The sequence below is a fragment of the Plectropomus leopardus genome, chromosome 13 (genome assembly GCF_026936395.1).
Source record: "Plectropomus leopardus strain MGB_pleo_1.0 chromosome 13, ASM2693639v1, whole genome shotgun sequence".
In the NCBI taxonomy this organism is placed as follows: domain Eukaryota; kingdom Metazoa; phylum Chordata; class Actinopteri; order Perciformes; family Serranidae; genus Plectropomus; species Plectropomus leopardus.
In genome coordinates, this window is record NC_142188.1 from 35,312,780 (window position 1) to 35,336,046 (window position 23,267).

At 42.1% G+C, this 23,267-nt stretch overlaps 1 protein-coding gene and 2 long non-coding RNA genes across 3 annotated transcripts in view; 1 reads left to right on the top strand and 2 right to left on the bottom strand.

Annotated features, from left to right (window-relative positions):
• The window catches only part of LOC148187764 (zinc finger SWIM domain-containing protein 8-like), a 22,946-nt gene extending 14,266 nt beyond the window's left edge, over window positions 1-8,680 (bottom strand). Inside the window, exons 1-2 of the mRNA XM_088086780.1 lie at window positions 6,816-8,680; window positions 4,731-4,884 (exon numbers count right to left, since the gene is read on the bottom strand). Of these exons, the coding sequence (XP_087942906.1) occupies window positions 4,731-4,884; window positions 6,816-7,050 (389 nt within the window). The 5' untranslated portion in view covers window positions 7,051-8,680. The remainder of the gene's footprint in view (window positions 1-4,730; window positions 4,885-6,815) is intronic.
• LOC148187765 (uncharacterized) lies at window positions 8,680-18,985 on the top strand. The gene is made up of 3 exons (XR_015778510.1): window positions 8,680-9,070; window positions 9,673-9,789; window positions 17,139-18,985. It is a non-coding gene; the product is annotated as an uncharacterized LOC148187765 (long non-coding RNA).
• Window positions 10,856-13,203, bottom strand: LOC121954247 (uncharacterized). The gene is made up of 5 exons (XR_006106558.2): window positions 12,994-13,203; window positions 11,729-12,170; window positions 11,540-11,598; window positions 11,334-11,390; window positions 10,856-11,233 (listed from the first exon to the last, which is right to left on the bottom strand). It is a non-coding gene; the product is annotated as an uncharacterized LOC121954247 (long non-coding RNA).
• Window positions 18,986-23,267: the final 4,282 nt, after the last annotated feature.

Below are 23,267 nucleotides of genomic sequence, written 5' to 3' on the forward strand. Positions count from 1 at the left end.
AAACTGCCCAAAACATCACTGGTTCGCATTTACAGAGCATCAGTGACCTTGGTGAGGTGAGGTGTCTGCACAGAGCCCAAAGGATACTGAAAGACAGCAACCACCCCAGCCCAGCCACAGTCTGTTCCCCCTCCTGCCATCTGGAAAAAGATACAGAAGTTTCCGCTGCCGAACCACCAGACTATGGAGCAGCATCTTTCCCCAGGCTGTGAGACTGCTCAATTCCATTTTCATTTCTTCTCAAACCACATTTAAGAAAAATGACAATAAACCTACCTTGTACCTTGTTTATCAGAGGCAAGCAGGCATTTCATAATTTGAGAAGGGTGCTCAATGTTATCTAAAATGAAAAAGAAAGTCCAGACACAGCCATTCTATCCCTGGTTGTGGAGAAAGCCTTCGACAGGGTGGAGTGGCTGGATCTATTTGAAATATTGCCAAGATTTGGCCTAGGTGAAAATATTCTGAAATGGATAACTATGCTATATTCCGATCCTAGCGCTGAAATCCTCACCAACACCTTTATCTCTAAACCGTTTAGTCTGTCAAGGGGAACTCGCCAGAGGTGCCCCATTTCACCCTTGTTGTTTGTACTATCAATAGAACCGCTAGCAATGACAATGAAATCTCATCCGCTAATAACAGGGATAACAATTGGAAATTATGATCGTCATATCGGCCTTTTTGCTGATGATATAATACTTTTTCGAAAAAATCTTACACAGTCTCTATCAACACTTACAGAACTATTGAAATCCTTTGGGAGTTCCTCAAGCTATAAAGTCAATAATGCAAAGTTTTTTTACCTTAAAAAGACAGTCCACCATTTGGGGATGCCTTTCACAATTCACCTTGCGGTTTTACTTATCTGGGGATAAAGGTCACCCCAGATATAAATGAACTAGTTCCAGAGAACTAGAAGCCAATCATACTATCCACATCAGAATCTCTAAAAAGATGGTTGGAGCTGCCCATGTCTTTAATTGAACGTTTTACCAAACATTTTAGATCTATTCCTTTACATCCTCCATCTAACCTTTTCTCTAAATTGAAAAAAAATAATAACTTACTTTATTTGGAAAAACCGATGCACTAGACTTAGTCTCATCTTATTATATTGGCCCTATGAAAGAGGAGGACTCCAAATTCCAAATTTTCTCTAGTATTATTGGGCCGCACAAATCAGAGCACCCATGTTTTGGTTCACAGACGGCTCGACAATACCCTGGGTCACAACTGAAAGTGTCACTACATCTTCTTTACCTTTACAGTTGTACTTGTACTCCAACTCACTAAAAAACCTACTAAAAGGTACTGATTATCCATTTGTCAGGAACACTATAATAGTCTGGTACATAATACAAGCACACTTAAATATAGTGTCAGATATATGGCTTTACACCGATATGGGGAAACCACAGATTTTCTCCAGGTAGAGATGACCCCTGGCTTCACATCGTGGGCATAAAGGGTGGTCAGCAAAATTATGGACTTGTATAAGGAAAATGATATGCTCTATAGTTTCACTAATTTGCAAAGAAAGTACATTATTCCTCCAAAGCGCTTAAACAATCTCCTTGCAGACCCCCTCTGTCAAGCCTTGAAAAAAACATACTAGACAATCTTGAAGGTCACAGCCAGGTTTCCCTTCTGTATAAACTTATTGTAGATAACTCCAAAGAATCCTCCAACAATAAGAGGCTGGCTTGGGCTGGAGACTTATATGAAGAAAATTCTGAGGATGACTGGAAAATAGTCTGCCAAAATGCACAAAGTCAGACTATTTATACCTTTAAGTGAATGCAATTTAAATGGATTATTCATACATATATAACTTCCTTCCTGTTGCATGGCTTTCATAAAAAAAACATTCTGATCTGTGTATTAAATGTGGTCTAGAAGAAGGTACATTATTTCAATGTCTTTGGAGCTGCCCAAAATCGTTTTTTAAAAATGGGAAAAGGACATGCACTATACATCTGATATTATCTCAATTAAGCTACCTGTCTGCCCTTGGACATTCATCCTTGGGCTTTTTCCACCCGAACTTAATCTTTCAGATACAAAAAAAAAAAAAAACAAGGTTGTTACTCGATGGTCATTTCAGGTTAAATACTGTATTTCAACAGCCTGGACTGGAAAAGCACTGGAATGCCAACAGTCAGTTACTGGTCTAAAAGTCTCTCTAAATGTTAATTGGAAAAAAATGGAATAACTGATTTACGCTAAAAAAAAGTTAAAAAATACTCAGTTTCTTTCAAATATGGGGACAATTTACTAAATTTCTTGAAAGCCACCTACCAAGATATATGAACATTTGAGAACATGAAGGAATGTATTTAAACAATGTAATGACACAACACAATTGCTACCTAAGAATCATATGAGATGTGTGTGTTTTTAATATTTGTTTTGTTCTGTTTAGTTTTTTGTGCCTTGGTTGTTTTTGTTTATGTAAACTTTGTATGTGTATCTGTTGTCTTATATTTTCCTGAAAAACCACAATAAATAAAACAGAAAAATATAACACATTGACCAGAGAGAGGAGAAGCTCCTGAATGCAGACATATCGTGTTTGTCCAGAAAATGTCAAAAAATGTGGGCAAAATCTTGAATTAAAAAACAGGTACTGTCAGCCAATTTCCAGAAATTACTCATCTCAGTTTGTGTTGGAGTAAATCTGGATTTTTTTTTTGGCTCTCCTCTCATTTGGAGGCTTACTGAGCCAGATATGTAAACTGTTTGCTTCCACAAATACATATGTGCGACTGGAAGAAGTTTTCCTACGTTTTTATGTATAATATGTGTAGATCGACTTTAAATTGTGAGCATCGCTCATCAGGATTTTGGGAAATAAAATGAACAAATTATTAGCATGGCAAATTAAGAGGGTGAAATCTGACACATTTATACACTCGATATTAACAGGGGACGGTAGATAACTTGATGACTCAGTAACTGTAAATGTAGAATTTAAAATCTTTTACAAAGATCTATATAAAACTGAGCAGTATGACGAAAACATTTGAGCAAAAAGACATATGAAGGAATACCTCTCCCCAGATTACAGAATGGTGATTAAAAAAAACAACTTGACACTGACATATCAGAGATAGCGGTCCTCTGAGCCATCAAATCTCTAAAAAATAAGGCTCCTGGACCAGACAGTTTCCCCATTAAGTACTACAAACCTTCCTCTAAGAAATTACTGACCCCTCTTACAAATATGAATAAAGAAGCTCTGGAAAATAGAAAAATGACTCGTTGGAAGTAGCAACAATCACACTGCTCCCCAAACCAGGGAATGACAAACAGAAGTGGGACTCATACAAGTCCCTCAGCCTCCTAAATGCAGATTATAATGTTTTATCGTAGTCAATTGCCCTCAGACTATTAGATATTATACCAAAGTTAATTCATGCTAACCAAACAGGGTTTGTCAAGATCAGACATGGAGTGGACAATGTGCAGCAACTACTCCATATACTAGATGCTACCCAAAAGAATGGAAAACCTATGCTAATAATATCTATAAACAAGGCATTTGACAGAATTGAGCCATGCTTCCTCTTCCAGACCCTGAAGGCCATGGACTTTGGAGAGAAATGTATTCAGTGTGTTAAAACACTATTTAATGCTCCCAAAGCCAACATTTTAACAAATTATGTCCTGTCTTAACACTTTCTTGTTATCCAGAGGCTGCCAGCAAGGCTGTCCAAGCTCACCTTCACTCTTTGCACTTGCGATTGAGCCATTAGCCATTTCCATCCAATCCAATCCCACCATTGCAGGAATCAAATATGTTACAATTGAACATACACTCTCTCTTTCCGTAGATTACATCTTATTATATATAACTAATGTGCACATATTAGTTCCCCCATTATAGCAATGTTTAAAAGGAATACAGCGCAGTTTCGGGATATAAATTAAACTATACTTAAAGAGAAATGTTGCCACTAAATATACAAGATAATAATAATAGAAGAGGTTCGAGCTATGTTTAAAGTTGTATAAATTCTTTCAAATGACACCAAAAACATTTACTACTTATTTATTTACTTACTACTTATTAATTTATTTTAAAAATTAAGAATTTCAAAGAAAGATAACTTTTGGGCCTTTTAAAAATGATTTTTGGTTTTATTGGTAGATATCATTTTTGGTTTTATTATATTTTATTATATAGCCTCCAGATTAACATCCCCATTATCATGAGGTTTAGTCAGTATCCAGTTGACTAATTACCCAAATGATGATTTCAGCATTTGGGGGAAACCTTGTCAGATGATGAATCGACTGGCAAAATAAAATATCAGAGTTTAAACTCACTTATAACTAAGTTAGAATCATTTAAAATGTTTTTAAAAAAGTTGTACATTACCACATTCAATTGTGGATTCTACACACAACAGAAGGAACATAATACAGCAGTAAACACATAACACAGATTGCAAGGCTATTCGAAAACAGCATTGTTGTTGCACACCAACTCCAAACCAGGTTTTGTGATTTGGAGTCAGTGTGCAGGGCATTTTCTTTTCAGTGATTATCACAGAGACTTACTGTGTGTAAACATTTCATAGAATATTTTACACTCTCTTCTCTCAGTAAATGGGTTGGCTGATAGGGATTCATAAAATTCCACTGTCAGTAGTTCACAGGAATGTCAACCAGCACATCCCAAATAGGAGGTGAAGAAAAACAATTTGGGTTATTGGTGCTCTCACCTGATGTCCTCCTCATTCTCTGGGAAGCTCCAGTAAGCAATGCGCAGCTGGAGCTGTTCTGGGACAGGGGGGTAGACCTTTTCCACCACCTCAAAAGGGATGTGGAATGCTACCTGTTTTGCTGACAACTCCACCAGTGGAATCACCTGACCATCTGAGGAAGACCACAGAAAAGAGGAAGATCAGCTCAGTCAGTGGGGTGAGAAGCAAAACACTACAAGAAATCTGTGCATTAATTTTCCTTGATTCTATTATCACATTAGTAAAAACACTGAGCTGACTGAGCTCAACAACCTTATAAGATGTATTACAATATTTAAGAGTGACTTAACAGTAGGTTGAACTGTTTCATTCTGTTTTACCATATATATATATATATATATATATATATATATATATATATATATATAAATACTATAAATACTATGGGGGGGGGCTGATTAGGAAATATATTTATAGGTTTAGGAAGGGTAAAATGAAAATTTAAAAACGAAAAGTCACACCCCAGCCACCCACCTCCTCTGATAAATGTCCCTTAGAGGGTTTGGGTCAGGTTTGGGTACGGGTAACACATATAGCCGGGAAAAAGTCTTCAACACAACACCAGACCCTGCCTTGTTACTATAAGCCGACATTCATAACCTCGGGAAGGAGGGAGAGTGGTGCAGGACCAGAGTGGAGCTGTCAGGAGTCGGCTGCTAATTTGTCATCCTTTACAAACTTCAAATTGGGGGTCAACCAATATTGGTTTTTCAGGGCTGATACCAATAATGATTATTTGTACTTAATGAGAAAGATATCCTATATTCGAACTGATATGCAATTACAATAATAATAAAATTTAGAATTTGGAATATAACAAACTCCAACACAAAACCTACTCAAATGCCTTTAGCAAATGTTTAACCAAAAATGAAACAGTCAACATCATATGATCAAGTTCCCTGCAACTTGTTTTCAAGTTTTCAAGTTCAGTAAAAATGTAAATAAAAAATGAATGAATAAAAATAGCTCCCTAAGGTTTTACAATGTAAAAGTTCCTCCATGTTGACAATTTCTTTGCACTTTTTCATTAATTTTATCAGCGATCATTAAAATAATACGCCGATACAGATAATCGTCAAAATGTCAAATATTGGCTAAATTTGGGGATAATAGATTTGTATTATGAATGCCAAGACATTATTTAAGATCCACTGAAACCCCAAATGACCAAAAATCGAGATGTTGACATAAATCCACACTTCCCTTATCTAGAAATGAGCGGTTTCATCTTCCAGCTGCTTTTGATAGAGCACACCACATATTTACAATATTATACATCACTTCAATGTTGCAGCTCATTTTAATTACTTTATGCAGCCCTATTCTGAAGAGTTTGTGAATAGCAAAAGGAGTGCATAAAAAAGCATCAAAAGAGGATGTTCTCAAACGCAAGAAAACCCCTGGACCATAGTGTAGTTCATTTATAACCTAACATTAGCATTTACTTCTGGCATCAAGTTCCCGAAAGAGGTGCTCATTTGTGAAGATAATCTTGCTGAACAAAACATGTAGGTATTATAAACATTTTTTGGCACAGATCTTTTTTTCTGTAATGACCCAAAATCAAATGCAAAAATCCTGCTGGCTTTTTGATGAGCTAGCCAGGGAGACACTAACATCCATGTCCACAGACAGAAAAAAAAGATCACTGGAGTGCTGTATTGTGGTCATGTCGTCACATTTCACAGACACACGTGTCTGTGTGCGTGTGTGTACTCACAATACACACACACACACACACACACACACACATATGTATGTATGTATGTATATACGTATTCACATACATACATATATTGATATATAGATATATGTCTAAACACCTTTTCTATATATTTATATATCTTTAGTAAACCTTATTTAGCTTTATTGTCCTTGTTTTTAACTGTTAACAGTCAAATTTATTTAATGTGTCAACAAACTATAAGTGATTCTGGTTAACATTGGTTCACTTTTACACTCCTTAGGAAATACACGGACTATTTTAAATATTTAAAAAGAATGGAAATTTGTGCGTTTTAAAGTATGTCCTTCTCCAACCTTTAATCTTGACAGTTGGGGAGTTGGGTCCAGCAGACTGCTTCCTCCATCCCCTCCAATTCTGACAGAGGCTCTCGGCCTCTGAGATGAAGGAGCACAGAGAGTCTTCCTCGAACCGGTCCGAGTCTTCAAAGGAGAACCTTTCCCCATCCTCCCACTCGGCGAACATCAGTTCCATTACATCCACTTTAAAATGCTTTTGAGTCCAGAGGACTGCGACTTGAGGCCACAGCATATCATTGATGTAAAATCAAGAGAAAACTCTGCAAACAGTGTCCAACAAGAGTCTCGAGACTGGGGGAGGGGAGGCAACCAGCAACCAAAACACAGCTGAGAGGCTTACCGCTGGGCCCTCAAACACAGCTACATAATACAAGCTGACAATGCGGTGGTCTCCTTTAAATAGTCTTATGGAATATATATGTGTGTGTGTGTGTATATATATATATATATATATATATATATATATATATATATATATATATATATATATACACACAAAACAAAACTTTATTTTAAAAATATCTTTACGTAGCTTCTCTTGTGTTTAGAGGTGGTTACTTAGGCTATATATTAATAAAACTATTAGTTATTTCGATCGATTTAATAATTTACTCCGTATTGCCTAGCTGAGTTGTGGCTCCCTTTACACCCAATAACTTCGAACAAAAGGCCCTGTCTTCCTCTTGATTGAGTTATTGCCGACCGCTGCCGCTGAGACAAACGAGCCAAAAGTATCGTTACTGTCTAATAATGCAAAACTGAAAACGTCCATCCACTATGCAGCTAAGAACGCGAATAAGCCATGTGTTAGAACAGCGCTGGCTAAGGCTAGCGATGTGATAACATCTTTAAGAAGTTGATTTCCTTCACCCAGGCGTCCTAGTCTTTTCTGCCAATGTACTACACTACACTGAATGTCTAGATTTTCTTGTAACATTAACATTTATACCAACCCTGGAAGTACTTAATGACTTTCATTGCAAAATATTTCACTGAGTCGATGTCAAAACACTTGGCGTTAGCACTGCCAACTGTCTTTTTTGCTCTACATTTAGTGAGCTAGTGTAATGTTATTATGCTGGGCTGATAATGCAGATAACACATAGCAACGTTAGCCGAAAGGCTAATTAGGCTAATTAGGCTAATAACGGCATACTGAAAAAACACAAACAGCTGTCATCCGCCGCGTACCACTATATTGAGGTTAAATTTTGTTTTGAACACAACGACGAGTTTGTTCAGGTCTGTTTACCTCCGTTCTCTCTCGGTACAACTACCTTCCATTAGCTAACGTTGTGTTAGCAGTAGAAAGCTAACCTCCAATCGGCTAACTTCAGCTAGCTTAAGTAACTTGGCTGTTTGTTTATATTTACTGTTGACACTTTACATCTTCCGCCCTGGAAGTACTACATGTTTATCTTCTCGACTTTTGTATTTTTCTACATACGGTTAACATTGTGATATTAACCCCCCCTCGCTCCTAGCTTCTGTTTTCCTCTCAGGTATTTGTTTCGGAGCCTCCTCTCTGATGAAGGCTGCTTTATTCCTCAGTCCGTTTTGGTGCTCAGATTCCAGTGAGTCCTCCAGATACCTCTTCTCCCGACTGACACCAGTTGTGCTGCCGTCTTATTATCTTATCTGACCTAAAATGAGAACGGGATTCCCAGATGATTTTCAGTATCCCTCTCGCCCGGGCTCCGTTAGAACGGATCTCCCTGCCGGGGGAAGATGGCTCACCTCTCTTGCTGCTCCTCCGCCATCAGCTGATTACAGCTTCCGGTTGCTAGTTCTACACAGGCAGTGGTTAAGTTCGGGTGGAAAAGCGTGCAGTCAAGTTACGTTTCAACAAACATAATACATCTAAGCAATATGTCTTCTTCATCATGCCAATTTTTGCTTCCTTGCCTGCTCTCTCGTCACGTGACCGAGAAAACTAAGGGTTCGTCCATATATTCTCCTTTGATTCCTCTTTCTACGTTTATTTGACCCGGAAATCGATTGAGACCGAAGGGCTGAAAAACACATCAACTGCTTAAATTCACTCGGAGGAGTAGAGGAGAGAGAAGGCTTTCAGAAGACAGGGGTTGCATTATATTATGATAACCTATTTCCTTGCTTCCCTCACTCGCCTTCTCTCCTCGCGTCCTAATCCCATCCACAGGAGGTGCGAGCGTCGGAGGCTAGGAAGAAATGGGAGGAGAGAGCAGGCCAGACTGCGAAATGAGACAACCTCGGTTCCACAACGTCATTCTGTCTCTGTTTTCATTCTTTTTTTTTTCTTTTTTTTGGGGGGGTTATTCCATACATGAATCGAGCATATTTTCATATTCAGTCAAGTAACAAACAGGAAATAGGACACTTGAACTAGTTAGTGTTTTTAAAGAATTGTTCAATTTCCATTCAAAATAATTTAACCCAAGGGCATTCTTAAAATAAATGTCAAATACTTTCAATGTCATTATTACAAAAGACACAATTTTCAGGAGACATTTTGTGTGTAAAACAAATATCACTTACCATACGATCACCTTTAACTGTACAGAGAAATGAATGTTGATGAGACAACATTTAAAACAATTGGAGGAAATGTGGTTACACAACTAGGAAGAAATTCCAGTAGCACCAAAACAAACTAGAATGATTACATCAAAAGATTTAATTTTGTGATATTGTTTTTTGTTGATGTTTGTCACTTTATGTGTCTATGTTACAGTTGAGGAATGCGTCATTTATGTTTTCTTTGTCCTTTACAAATCTTAAAGATTTACTTTGTGACAATTGTTATAGTGATCTGAGACTACAGCACACTGCATGAACTGTTTATGAAGAAAACTAATAGTATCTCACTACACAGGTGGAGCGAGGAGGGAACATGGCAGAGGAGCCCAGAGGAGCTAGAGGACACTCACACTTTGGACAAAGCTGCATCCCACCTCCCTGAGACAAGGCATTGGTAATTCCTTCCATCATGGTGAGAAAGTGCTCATTTTCAACAAATCTAAACCTACCCTGTCTATGGTACATCCTGCATAAAGACCAACTAAAATAATAAAAATAACTTGACAGCTTTGTGAGCAGTCCTTTAGATCAAAATCAACTTATCGATGAAGAGAAAGGGTGATCCATGATAACACTGTGTCTAGTCCCCCCTGTCCGTATGAGCCACCCCCATCTTTTGATGTTGGCTTTGATTAGAACGATTTGCTTTCACTTCAAGCATAACTTCTTACAATCTGTCGCTAATTTTCCTCAGACTAATTCATTGTCTGATATCCATAGTTTAAGCTGTGCATGCTCCCCAAATTTAATGATAGTCTTTGTCTCTCTAATGACAGCGGATATTCTATATAATACACTCATTCTTTACCAGAGAGATGCAAAGACTTGTGACTAGGACCATAGAGGCAAAACCCGTACTAACATGTATTGCTCCACACATTGTACTGAAACGATATACTGTTCTTAACCGTGTTACATTTACCACAAGAACAACCATAGACATCATGCACTTCATTGTAACTCAGCTTGTTCCGCCAATAGAAGAGAATCCACATTTTGTATAAGATTGAAACTGACTATGGCTGAATAAACTTTGGACAAAGTGTGTTTCAAAAAAAAAAAAAGTGTGGATTGATGCAGTAAATACACACTTGGGCACTACAGACACCCCGCTGCACAGCCGAGGTGTGAATGGTTCTAATTAGCATTTGACTAACACTGGCATCTGACCTGGCTGGTCTCCCACACAACCATTGAATGAAACCACAGACATTTCAAAATGAAAATCACCTGTGATTGGATAGTAAAACTCTCCCTCGTTGGTCACCTTTGAGACATGGGTATGGTGGTTTGACCCTCCCGTTAATATTACTATAATAATAATACTTATTATTATTACTATTATTTTATCAATAGTAGTAGCCTATTAGTATATTATCATTATTATTGTATCTTTATTTTTTATTATTACTATTATACAGTTACTGAAGACACCTGTCACAATATCAGCTGAGAATAAAAGACACATTTGCCAGGAATATATTGAAAATAATAATGCTTCATTTCATAAACAAAAGAACAAAAATAAACAACAGAGCAGAGTTGTTACATGAGATGCTTGAAATGCAGTCTTTGCTGCTTTTGGGTCGCATGCTGTCGGTGCCGGTCTGAATGAAGGCAGCACGATACGCAGCCTTTTGTGGTGTGTTGCTACATATTTTAGGTTCCCTTCAGTCTCTCCTCAAGAAGAGCATATAGTTCAGAGAGCTCCTGGCTTCTAAAGGATGGTGGCCACACAATCCGTAGCTTCCCTGTCAGCGGTGCAGTCGTCCTCATCAGATATCATGTCTATTGAGATTCTTCTCCAAATATCTATTTCCCTTTTTGGTCAAGACAGCTCTCCTCGTTTCCAGCAACTGAAAACGCAAGTAGTACAATTAGTTCTGATATTATAGCTGCTAGACATTTTTGATCCCATTCAGCAGAGTGCATTCAGCTTTTTTCTTTAAATCTTACCTTTGTATCGGGTCATAGCGCCTGTCGTTTCACTCGGTTTTGGAGACGTCGCAGTTTCTTATAAAAACAACATCAAAGTCACTTTGGTGAGCAAATATCCGGGCTTGAACAGCAGGCATAGTCAATGTGGCACATTACACATTTAGATAGACATGTTTGATTCCATTCAGCACAGTACATTCAGCTTTTTTTTCTTTAAATCTTACCTTTGTATCGGGTCATAGCGCCTGTCGTTTCACTCGGTTTTGGAGACGTCGCACAGTTTCTTATAAAAATAACATCAAAGTCACTTTGGTGAACAAATATCCGGGCTTGAACAGCAGACATAGCCAATGTGGTACGTAACACATTTATATTCTTGAATTTGAACATGTAATTCACTCAGACTCACGCACCTAATATCTCCTCACTGGTTGTCGTGCCTGTCCTCCTCCTGCTGCATCAGTTGTTTGTGATGAGGATCAGCTGCAGCGTCTCGATGCAGCTCATTCGAAACAATGATTCCAGTGCCTCTTCAACTGCTTACCGTAATTTTGCCATCTTGGTCTTGCTTTGTACTGAGCTCTGTCTTGCTACTCTGATATTTTTGGGTATGATTCCATGTTAACAAACACACGCACTTCGTCTCGTGTGCGTTCAAATTTCCGAGGCAAAAAACGAGACCATGAGAAAATGACCAGCCACACATGGACATTGAAATTTCCATCCAATCGGCACACAGGAGGTGGGACAAAGCCTTCGCAACCCTTGCTGTTTGGCTCAGACTCCTGTTTCCCTGGCGAGTCAATGCGCAGAGATTGATGATGTAACCACGCTCACTGCGGAGCCTCTGGATGTCTAAACAGAGCATATGTGATATCAGTGGAAAGCTTAGATTCTACACATTATGAGTTTTAAAATCATGTTCACAGGGGCAGATTTAGAATATTGGGGGCCTGGTACCCCAGCCTAACCGCCCTGCTTTGATTTCACCCATTCTCTAAGTTATACTGCTCTCTAACTCTTACAGGTGATGAAGAGTTGCAGGAAGTTTGCTATAAATTACATTTAAACACAGGAGACACCCCCCCCAATCAACAGCACAGACATCAAGGCATGCCATCCTCTCCCTTGGAGAAAAAAGCAGTGACAAACCGGCCATAATATTCTGATTTACCTGCTGGAAAAGCAAGAATGCACTGCTTAGACAAGGAAGGAAGCTGACAGGATCCAATGTTGATGTGAATGAACATCTCACAAAGAAAAACCACACACTCTATGTTCTGCTCTTGCTTTACTGGACAGCTTAGCAGATAGCTAACATCTTATCCATAATGTAAGACCCAGGAAACTGAAGTTGAGTTGAGGGCTTTAGTTTGGATATCTTTCTTTTGTAAAACTGTGAAAACATGAAACAATAAAATTACAAACAGCTCATACACATAAACATTGCAAACAACACAATACAGCATAAAGCTGTTGCATAAGTAAATAAACAATCTCAAATATGAGCCATAAAGGCCCAGTTAGCATCCAAGCTCATTTTAGCATTGTTCATCAAAGGCAGATGCTAATTGCAGTTAGCAGCCTTTACAACTCTACACAAGTAACAGAAAACACATAATTAGCCTTTTTGAATGTGCGCTGCAGTATGAAGTTCCATACACACAAAAATACTTACAGACTTTGATTTTCAGAGGATAAATGGTTGTAAAGCTGTTACATGTGCTCTTAACAGAGTGAAACATAACTGAGCTACCTACTGCAAGCAAAAAGGGACATAAAACATGAATGCATTACATTTTTACACCATTAAGTGTCTCCACATGTCACACAAAGAATGTGGGGCAGAACTCTCTATATAAAGATGGACAACATGACAGTCCTCCCACAGTGTAACTATGCATCCTCTGTTGCCCTCTGGTATCTGACTGCAGTATAGGTCCGAAGACCTGCCTCTCCATGATAGTGAATAGGGCATAGGCCAAACTAAAAACTCAAAGTACATGCCAAATAATTTTTTTCCCAAAGATGGTTTCTGTCACTGATGGTAGTTGTCATTGCCCTGATGTTTGTTCAAGTGTTTGTTTTTATGATTTGTTTGGTTTTAATGAGTTATTAATAATACAAAAGGGGGCTTTTCTGCCATGATTGACAGCTGCGACTGCCTTTCCATGCACTTGCATTCAATGGAGCTGTTCGCGATTAGTTGGATGGATGTATTGGCGGAAACTCCCCCCACTACTACTGCGCAGACGCTGGCTCCCAGTGACATCACCCTTGACATATGGCAATGCCCATATCTTGGATATTTTAACCTTACTTCTGCATAGCGGGGATAAGTGGGGGCGAGTCATTCATCTTAAAATACAATCTATGAGAAAAACACAAACATTGCTAGAAAGCACAACCCCTAAGGACACAGAACATAATGCAATCAACATGGACCACAAACTGTAAGGTGTTCATCACACTAAATGGGTCACCAGAGGAGGTCAAAGTGCTGGTCCTCAAGACATTGTTGAACTAGAAACTGATGATGGGGTAGACTGATTATAAACTTGGTAAATCAAGGAGTGATACTGATGTACCGGAGGAGTTTTTGGAGCAGCAAATCTCAAAAGAGGAAAGCTTGGACGAAATAGATGGTGAAATGGAGAAAGAAACAAAGACGGATGATTTGGAAAATTAAGTTTCAAGAGTTTTAGAGTACAGAGAACATATAACACTGAGGAAAACAAAAATAAGATGTGCATGCAGGAAAGAGCAAGCAGACACAATGGGTCCATTCCAATACGTTAACCCAACTCCAAGCATCCTCCACTCCCCTCCTTCCTCACGTCATAGTCCCCGGAGGAGTTGAGGAGGAGATGCAAGGAGAGATGAGGGGAAGCTGTGAATTTGGAAATCCTCAGTCCCACAGCATCAGTCTGAAGTGGCATCAGTAACAGATGACATGCTGCACAGCTGATCAGCTGTCCATCTGACAGGGAGATAAGAATACTTTAAAATCTGATTCATATAGGGATCAGGGTTATAATTATTTTGGCCTTTTGTTTCCTTGTGTTATTTATCTGCACAGTTATACACCACACAGCCTCTCTGTGTAAGAATGTGTGTTAGTGATGACCCCTCCCCTCCAGGTGAACTCATTGAAAAATATCGCAGAATTTGGGCAGACGGGTCATAAAGTGACAGAGCAGGATTCTAAGTAATTTATTATTAATTAAAAAAAGCAACAGCGATATTGTGCGATTACCTCCTCCTCTCTCTCCTCCTTCTCCTCTCTCTCCACCTCTTCCTCTCCTCTCTCTTCAGCTCCTCCTCTCTCCCCTCCTCCTCTTCTCTCTCTATCTCTGTCACACAGCGGCAGCTTCATCATCAGCTGCTTAACTGCTTTATTCTGCATCTGAGCAGGAACAAGTGTTTAAATCCAACATATTTAGATTAACTTCTGTTGTCATAATATCGGGTAAAAATATTTCCCTCTGCACATACGAAGGTTGTTTAACAGCACGTTTTAATATCAAGGACGCATCTCTGTGTCCACACTGAACAGTCTACATGAAATATACACTAACATCACATAAACAAACCTCTGTAGGATATCAGCTGTGTGCACAAGATCATACTGGAGATGTAATCACATAAAACATGGGTGAGAACTTGTTGTCTCTGTGCTGATGCCGATACCATGTAGAAACACACAATTTCATTGAGTGTGGTTCGGGTTCAGGTCATTGATTAATGTGTGTTAATGGGTCGGCATGTAGATTAGTTCTAATAAAGGGTGACCTGACCCATGAATCATTGATTAAAACGTCAATTTAAAAAAATCAAAAACAAAAAAGGCCTAAGTGAAATAAGCTGCTGATATGTGTGATGCCAAAACACTTAAAATTAAAATATCCTAAAACCTCTTCCCTGTTAGTTTTATCACACATAATTAGATAGACCATGGTTCTCACCCGGAAAAGGGTGGCGTGCCCCCTCCGGATCGGGGATGAAGTCCTGCCCCAAGTGGAGGAGTTTAAGTACCTCGGGGTCTTGTTCACGAGTGAGGGAAGGATGGAATGGGAGATCGACAGGCGGATCGGTGCGGCGTCTGCAGTAATGTGGACTCTGCACCGGTCTGTCTTGGTGAAGAGGGAGCTGAGCCGAAAGGCAAAGCTTTCGATTTACCAGTCGATCTTCGTTCCTACCCTCACCTATGGTCACGAGCTTTGGGTAGTGACCGAAAGAATAAGATCGCGGGTACAAGCGGCCGAAATGAGTTTCCTTCGTAGGGTGGCTGGGCTCTCCCTTAGAGATAGGGTGAGAAGCTCGGTCATCCGGGAGGAGCTCGGAGTAGAGCCGCTGCTCCTCCGCATTGAGAAGAGCCAGATGAGGTGGCTCGGGCATCTAATTAGGATGCCTCCAGGACGCCTCCCTGGTGAGGTGTTCAGGGCACGTCCCACCGGTAGGAGGCCCCGGGGAAGACCCAGGACACGCTGGAGAGACTACGTCTCTCAGCTGACCTGGGAACGCCTCGGGGTCCCCCGGGAAGAGCTGGATGAAGTGGCCGGGGAGAGGGAAGTCTGGGTTTCCCTGCTTAGGCTGCTGCCCCCGCGACCTGACCCCGGATAAGCGGAAGAAAATGGATGGATGGATGAATTAGATGGCACATTAAATCAGGCCTACATTTCATCATGTGACAGTGTTCTATGATATTATCTATAGATCTCTTTCGTGACTGTGCAGAATGAGCGCTGAGAGAATAAACTGTGTAAATAAATAAGACGCGTGAGGAGTTGCAGCAAATATATGATCCAATGCAAATGAAGAATCTCTGTGACCCTCTGGGAGCTCCTTAGTTTCGCCACTCAATAAAAGACTTCCGTGTAGGATACACCGGTGTATCCTCGCTCTGGGCTCCTCCAAAAGCCTCCTCTCTCCTCCATCCTCGCCTCCCCCAAGTGCATTTGTGCAGTTAGAAGATCCTCCAAGACGACGGAAGGAAAACGATTTCCGGGTCACTGGAGAAGGTAGGAAGGGAGGAAGCATAAATTAACGTACTGTAAAGGAACCAATGTCTGTAATGTCCTATGAATCAGACCCCATGTGTAATGCTGTGAAACTGCCAAAACTTGCAAATGAACAAGATTTAGGAGACATCAGCCATCGCAGTACTCTTGGGGACAGCTTGAGATAGCTGTGAACAATAATCCCAGTCTGACAAAAACAGACAAATTCAGTTTTATGGTAAATGGACTGTACTTGCATAGCACTTTTCTAGTCTTTTCAACTACTCAAAGCCCTTTCACAGCACATGTCACATTCACCCATTCACACAGTACTGGCAGAGGCTACCGTACAAGGTGTCACCGACTAGGTAGTAACCATTCATAAGCATGCACACTCCAATGACACAGCTTCGGGAGTAAATTGGGGTTCAGTATCTTGCCCAAGGATACTTTGACATAAGGACAGAAGGAGCCGGGGAACTAACCACTGGCCTTCCTATCAGAGGACGACCACTCTACCTCTGAGCCACAGCTGCCCAAAATGAGATGGTATCTCACTGGCACAGCCACTAATGTTGTTGCAGGATCGCCATTAACTGAAGCCAATTATGATAACGCCATTCAGCTACTACAGAACAGATTTGGCAGAAAAGATTTGGTGATTAATGCACATATGACAAAACTTATAAATCTTAATCCTGTTAATAATGGCAGTGACATTAAAGCCCACAGATATTTGAACGATAACTGAGAAGTACAGATTTGTGGTTTGGCTTCAATAGGAATTGTCTCTGACACTCTGTTGTGCCCCATTCTAATGCAGCTTACACCTGAGGAGATGACTTTGGAGTTTGGCAGACAAGTTGAAGAGGATGATATCTGGAAGGTTAAAGAACCTATGAGCTTCATTCAGAAGGAGGTGGACAGCCAAGAACGCATTGCAAACATGACCAAAAGCGCAAAGGAAAGCACAAGTAAGGAACATGAAAAGGAAATGCCAGGTGCATGGGAAATGTGCACCAAATGATAGAATATGATCACAGTATCATCTCTTTATGATTCCAATGAAATGGACAGACAAACTTGCCTTTTCTGTGAGAAACACAGTCACATGTCTTAACAGTATAATTAGAAGTTTGTGCCTGAAAAACAAGACAAATTAAGAAGACAGGGAAGATGCTTTGTGTGCTTTGGAAGACATGTTGCCAAGAACTGTCATACCAAAGGCATTTCTTTTGAAATATGTAACCGTCGACATCATAAAGCCCTTGTGGTCCCATGATGGAAGTGAATTCACTCAGGAAAATGAGCCAGCAGATGCAATGATTTCAGTTTCCCCCAGTGAATCTTAACAAGAAACAGTTCTCCAGACCTCCACTGTCGGGAAAGGGACTCCAGTAAAATGACAACTCACCTGCTGTCTGTTAGATGGAGGGAGTCAGCAAAGCTTTATGCGTCAAGATATCTCCCAGGCCGTAAACCTGCCTCAAAGTAGGTGAAGAGATTTTAAAACCAAAACATTTGACTCCAGCTCTCCACAAAAAAATCACTTGCAATAAAGGCAAATTAAGATTGAGCAACATCAGAAATGGCCAAAGTGTAGATCTAGAAGTTTTAGAAGAACTGCCAGTGTGTTCTTCTATTATGAGAGGCCAGAAAGGCCACAAAGGCATGCAACTGGCCGACACTGTGGTAAGTGGAATGAAGATGTAGGAACTGGAAGTCCTCATAGGCGGTGATCATTTATGGGAAGTTGTGTCTTAAAAATTAGAGCACCTCTCTGAATCACTGGTTACACTGGACAGTAAGTTTGGATGGCTTATTCAAGGAACTGTATCCATGCTTAACATAGCTAAGACAAAACCCCCAACTTGTTCTTCCCTCAACCTGTCCATGTGTTTGCTCGTGGGTCCTCCCTCACCCACGGTTCCCCTCACAGAATAATCTGGCCAACCATGGACTCAGCAAATCCAGACTCCATTAAGGATGCGCTCTCCAGTCAAGGAGCTCTCATTGGACGCCGTGAGGATATGCTACACGGAGTAATGGAATCCCTGCAGAACCTCAACGGTCACATCTCTTATGGGGGTGTTTATTCGGGGACTTTCCGAGGAATTGAAGGACGAATTAGCATCCCGTGATGACCCCACATCCCTTCAGAGTCTAATCCTTGTCACTATCAAAATTGATATATATATTGATCGCCTCAGGGAGAGACATAGATATAGGGATAGAGTAGGTCGACCCCGTAGATCCATTCGACCTCCCGCAGAACACCTCCCTTCAATGGTCCCTAGCGCCCCTCAGACCGTTTCCCAGCCTCCTGCGCCCCCTGTAGCCCTGGAGCAGCCCGTGCAGTTGGGTCGTGCCCGCCTTACCCCTGCGGAACGCCAACACAGGAGGAACCACAACCTGTGCATTTATTGTGGCATAGCCGGTCACTACATGACCCACTGTCCCTCACTGCCAAAAGACAGGGCTCATCAGTGACAGAGAGTGCACTGGTGAGCCAAACCTCCTCTCCCTCCACTTCCTGCTCTTCCCCTCAGGTTTCTCTGCCCGCCACCATCCATTGGAATAGCTACTCCCTCCAGACCCAAGTGTTAATCAACTCAGGGGCTGATGACAACTTTATTGATGATGACTGGGCTGAAAGGAGTGGTCTTCTTTCTTGAGCCCCTGGAGAATCCTAAAAAGCCTGCCGTCCAGGCCGAGACTATTAAGTTTTTCATTCTCCCATCTCCTGTAGTTTTAGGTTTACCTTAGCTCCAGGCCCACAACCCCCAAATCGATAGGAAGACCTTGTCTATCACGGGCTGAAGCTTCCAGTGCCACTCCCTGTGTCTCCTCGCCGCATCACCGGCCCATTCCCACTCAGTACCTCCTCCAGTCCCACCTGATTTGTCCTCAGTGCCCCCTGAGTATCATGACCTCGCTACGGTGTTTAGCAAGGAGCTAGCCCTGTCCCTACCCCCTCACTACCCTAGACCTTCTCCCTGGAGCCACCCTTCCCACGAGCCGTCTTTACAACCTCTCATGTCCCAAGAGGGAGGCCATGGAGTCCTATATTCAGGACTCACTGAAAGCGGGTCTCATTCGCCCCTCCTCCTCTCCTTTAGGCACCGGGTTCTTCTTTGTTAAAAAGAAGGACTCTTCCCTCTATCCATGTATTGATTTTCGTGGTCTAAATGAAATCACCATCAAAAATAAGTATCCTCTTCCCCTCATCAACCCCACCTTTGAGCCCCTCTGCCATCTTCAGTAAGCTGGACCTCCATAACGCCTACCATTAGGTACGCATCAAGAAAAGAGACTGTCAGGGTTTGAGGTTTCTGTCCGTCACTACCTGTTTTATTTTGTATTCTCCCCTTCCCCTGTGTTGTCTCTGAGTTTACTTCCTCCCTTTGTTCCCTTTCCCGCCACTGGTGATTACCCTAATTTGCCTCACCCGTGTCTCGTGCTGCCCCACCCTCGTGTGTATATAAGATAAGCTCTCCCTTCCCTCTGTGCTAGTTCATCTTGTCTTCCCTGTGAGCTAACTACCCAGCATTTTTGTATATTGATTCCTTGTGTATGATCTTTGTGACCAATTTCCAGACCTGTGAGCTTTGCCTGATCCTTTTGTACCTTTGCCGTGAGTTTTTGATTCCTGTGTACCGACCTTGGACTGCAATTAAGACCATGGTTCTGCCTAATCCTCTGAGTGCTGTTGCATTACTGTGTCCTCCTTCAACACTCCTCTTGGCCACTTCGAGTATCTGGTGATGCCCTTTGGTTTGACTGTTTTCCAGGCCCTGATAAATGACATCCTGAGAGACACGTTTGGTCAGTTTGTGTTTGTGTATCTCGACAACATCCTCATCTTCTCCTGCACCTTGAAGGAACACAGGCAGCACGTGAGGCTGGTGTTAAAGAGGCTCTCTGAGAATCGACTCTTCGTAAAACCTGAGAAGTGTGAATTCCACTCCCCCTCAGTCAGCTTTCTTGGCTACATCATAGCCAAGGGGCAACTGCAGTCGGGACCCCCCAAGATCCTGGCCATCACAGAGTGGCCCACTCCCTCCTCCCGTAAGGAGCTGCAACGCTTCCTTGGGTTCGCCTATCGTCGCTTCATTCGTGACTATAGCAACGTGGCTGCCCCTCTGACCCGACTCACTTCAATTACAATCCCCTACTCCTGGACTCCTGAAGCGGACTTTGCCTTCACACGACTCAAGTCACTGTTTACCAGTGCCCCTGTGCTTATCCACCCCAACCCGTCCCTGCAATTTGTGGTGGAGGTGGACGCTTCTGACACTGGTGTGAGGGCGGTCCTTTCTCAGAGAGATCCCAAGACCCAGAAGCTCCATCCTTGTGCTTTCTTCTTTTGTTGCCTCTCTCCAGCGGGAAGAAATTACAAAGTTGGTAACAGAGAGCTGCTGGCTGTGGTATTAGTTCTGCGGGTGTGGAGGCACTGGCTGGAGGGTTCCGAGCTCCCTTTTTATCATCTGGACAGACCACAGAAATATCACCTACCTTCGTTCCGTTAAGCGCCTTAACCTCCGACAAGCCCGCTGGTCCCCTTTCCTCAGTCATTTTCATGTTACCCTCTCTTACCGCCCTGGCACCCGCAACAACAAAGCAGACTCCCTTTCCTGGATTCACTCTCCCCCCTCAGACTCTGGCAGTCTGTCTCTGTCTCAGTCTGATCCCATCATTCTGGCTTCCTGCATTGCGGGCGTTGCTAAGTGGGAGATTGAGGAGGTGGTGGGACAGGCTCAGCGTGATCAACTGGACCCTGGAGATGGACCCCCCATCCTTCTTTTCGTTCTTGAGTCCACCCGTTCTCCAGTTCTCCAGTGGGGTCACTCTTCTAAACTCACCTGTCACCCCGGAGCCAAAAGAACACTCTTCTTCCTGCGTCAGTGGTTCTGTTGGCCGAGTATGGAGAGGGTCACCAGAGAGTTTGTGGTGACCTGCTCTGTCTGTGCTCAAGGCAAGGCTTTTCATCGTCCTCCGGCTGGTTTGCTGTGCCCCCTACCCATCCCTAGTCGTCCCTGGTACCACATCGCCGTGGACTTCGTCACAGGTTTGCCTCCCTCTGAGGGTAATATGGTGATTTTGACTATTGTGGATCACTTCTCCAAATCTGTTCACTATGTGCCTTTACAAAAGTTACCGTCAGCTTTCGACACTGCTCATGTGCTAGTTGAACATGTTTTCAAGCTACATGGATTACCCTTGGACATTGTGTCAGATCATGGTCCCCAGTTTGCATCGCAGGTGTGGAGATCGTTCTACAAGTCGCGGGCGCAGCAACCAGCCTCTCTTCTAGATACCTTCCTCAGACCAACGGCCAGATAGAGCGGACCAACCAGGACCTGGAGGCGGCTTTGCGTTGCATCGCTGCCCACCACCCTGTTTCCTGGAGCACCTTCTACCGTGGATTGAATATGCCCACAACTCTCTCTCCTGCTCAGCCACGGATATGTCGCCTTTCATGGTTTGTCTTGGTTATCAACCCCCTTTGTTCCCTGACCAGGAGGAGGTGGCGGCGGTTACAGATTACCTCTGGCTGATCAGTTTGGCAGAGGGTGCGGGCGGTTCTACAACGCAATGGCGGAGAGAAACAAACAGTTGGTGGACCTTCATCGCTCCCTTGCCCCCGGATATCGTCTGGGACAACAGGTCTGGCTCTCGCTTGTGATCTTCCCCTGCAGATGGAGTCTCATAAACTCTCACCCCGTTTTGTTGGTCCCTTTGAGATTACTAAGATTATCAATCCTGTCAATCTATCTTTATCAATCTGTGCAGTTAAAACTGCCCTCTTCGATGAACATTCACCCTGTTTTCCATGTGTCTCTGCTCAAGCCTGTGTCCACCAGTGATCTCTGCCCTCCAGCCACCCCTTCACCCCCATGGCATTCACCGTGTCCCAGATTCTGGATGTGCGGCCACGATGTGTGCGGTTTCCAGTTCCTGGTGGACTGGGAGGGTTACACGCTGGAGGAGCATTCCTGGGTCCCTCAGGGGCTCATTTTGGATGAGTCCTTCTGCGTGACTTTTACTGCCTGCACCCTCTTAAGCCTGGTGGGCTGCCTGGTGGCGTCCGTTGAGGGGGTGGTACTGTGGTGTTTTGTGGATTGTGTGTGTGTAACCGTCAAAAAACAGTGATATGTCCTCTTATTATTTTGCCAAAAGACATTCTGATAAGCTCATTTAGAAGTTTCAAACTAATGTGCCACTATATGATCAGTACAGTGATGTCATCCACAGTACATCGGTCAGGGCTCAGTAAAACTTGTGGAAAATATTGTTACTGATAAATCCATGTACTATCTTCCCCACAGAGCAGTCATTAATTAGGAGCGTATAACTACAAAGCTTAGAGTTGTGTTTAATGCTTCTTCCCATGCGACAGGTTGTCAGTCATTGAATGACTGCTTATTGCCAGGCCCTAATCTAAATCCCCCAGTCCCTTTATTTTGGCAGCAACCATTCGATCTGTAGTGCTGCCAGTGTACAGGAAGCTGGCAACCTTACCCTAACCCCTCTCCATGCAAGCCAAAAGTATCTTAAAAGATGTGGGAATGAATCCATGTAAATGGAGCATAAATTCTGCAGAGCTGAAAAACCTGTCAGATGAAAAAAATGGAAACACAGCAAGTGGAAATGTTGATGTGAAAAATAATGGTTCTTAATAGGTTTGTAATAGGTTGTTAACAGGATGACTTACTCTTTGATTTGAGGAGCTTGATGGATTTTCTGGAAAACAAAACAAACACAGAAAGGGAAGTGTTTCAAGCTGCTGTGCGCCTTCTTGATCCAATAGGATTCCTTTCTCCCTTTACATTTAGAGCGAAATGCCTTTTCCAATAAATGTGGGACCCTGCCCTTGAATGGGACAATGAGTAACTCGAGGAATTATAACATCTTTGGCAGCAGTGGTGCATGGAATTACCTAACATAAGAA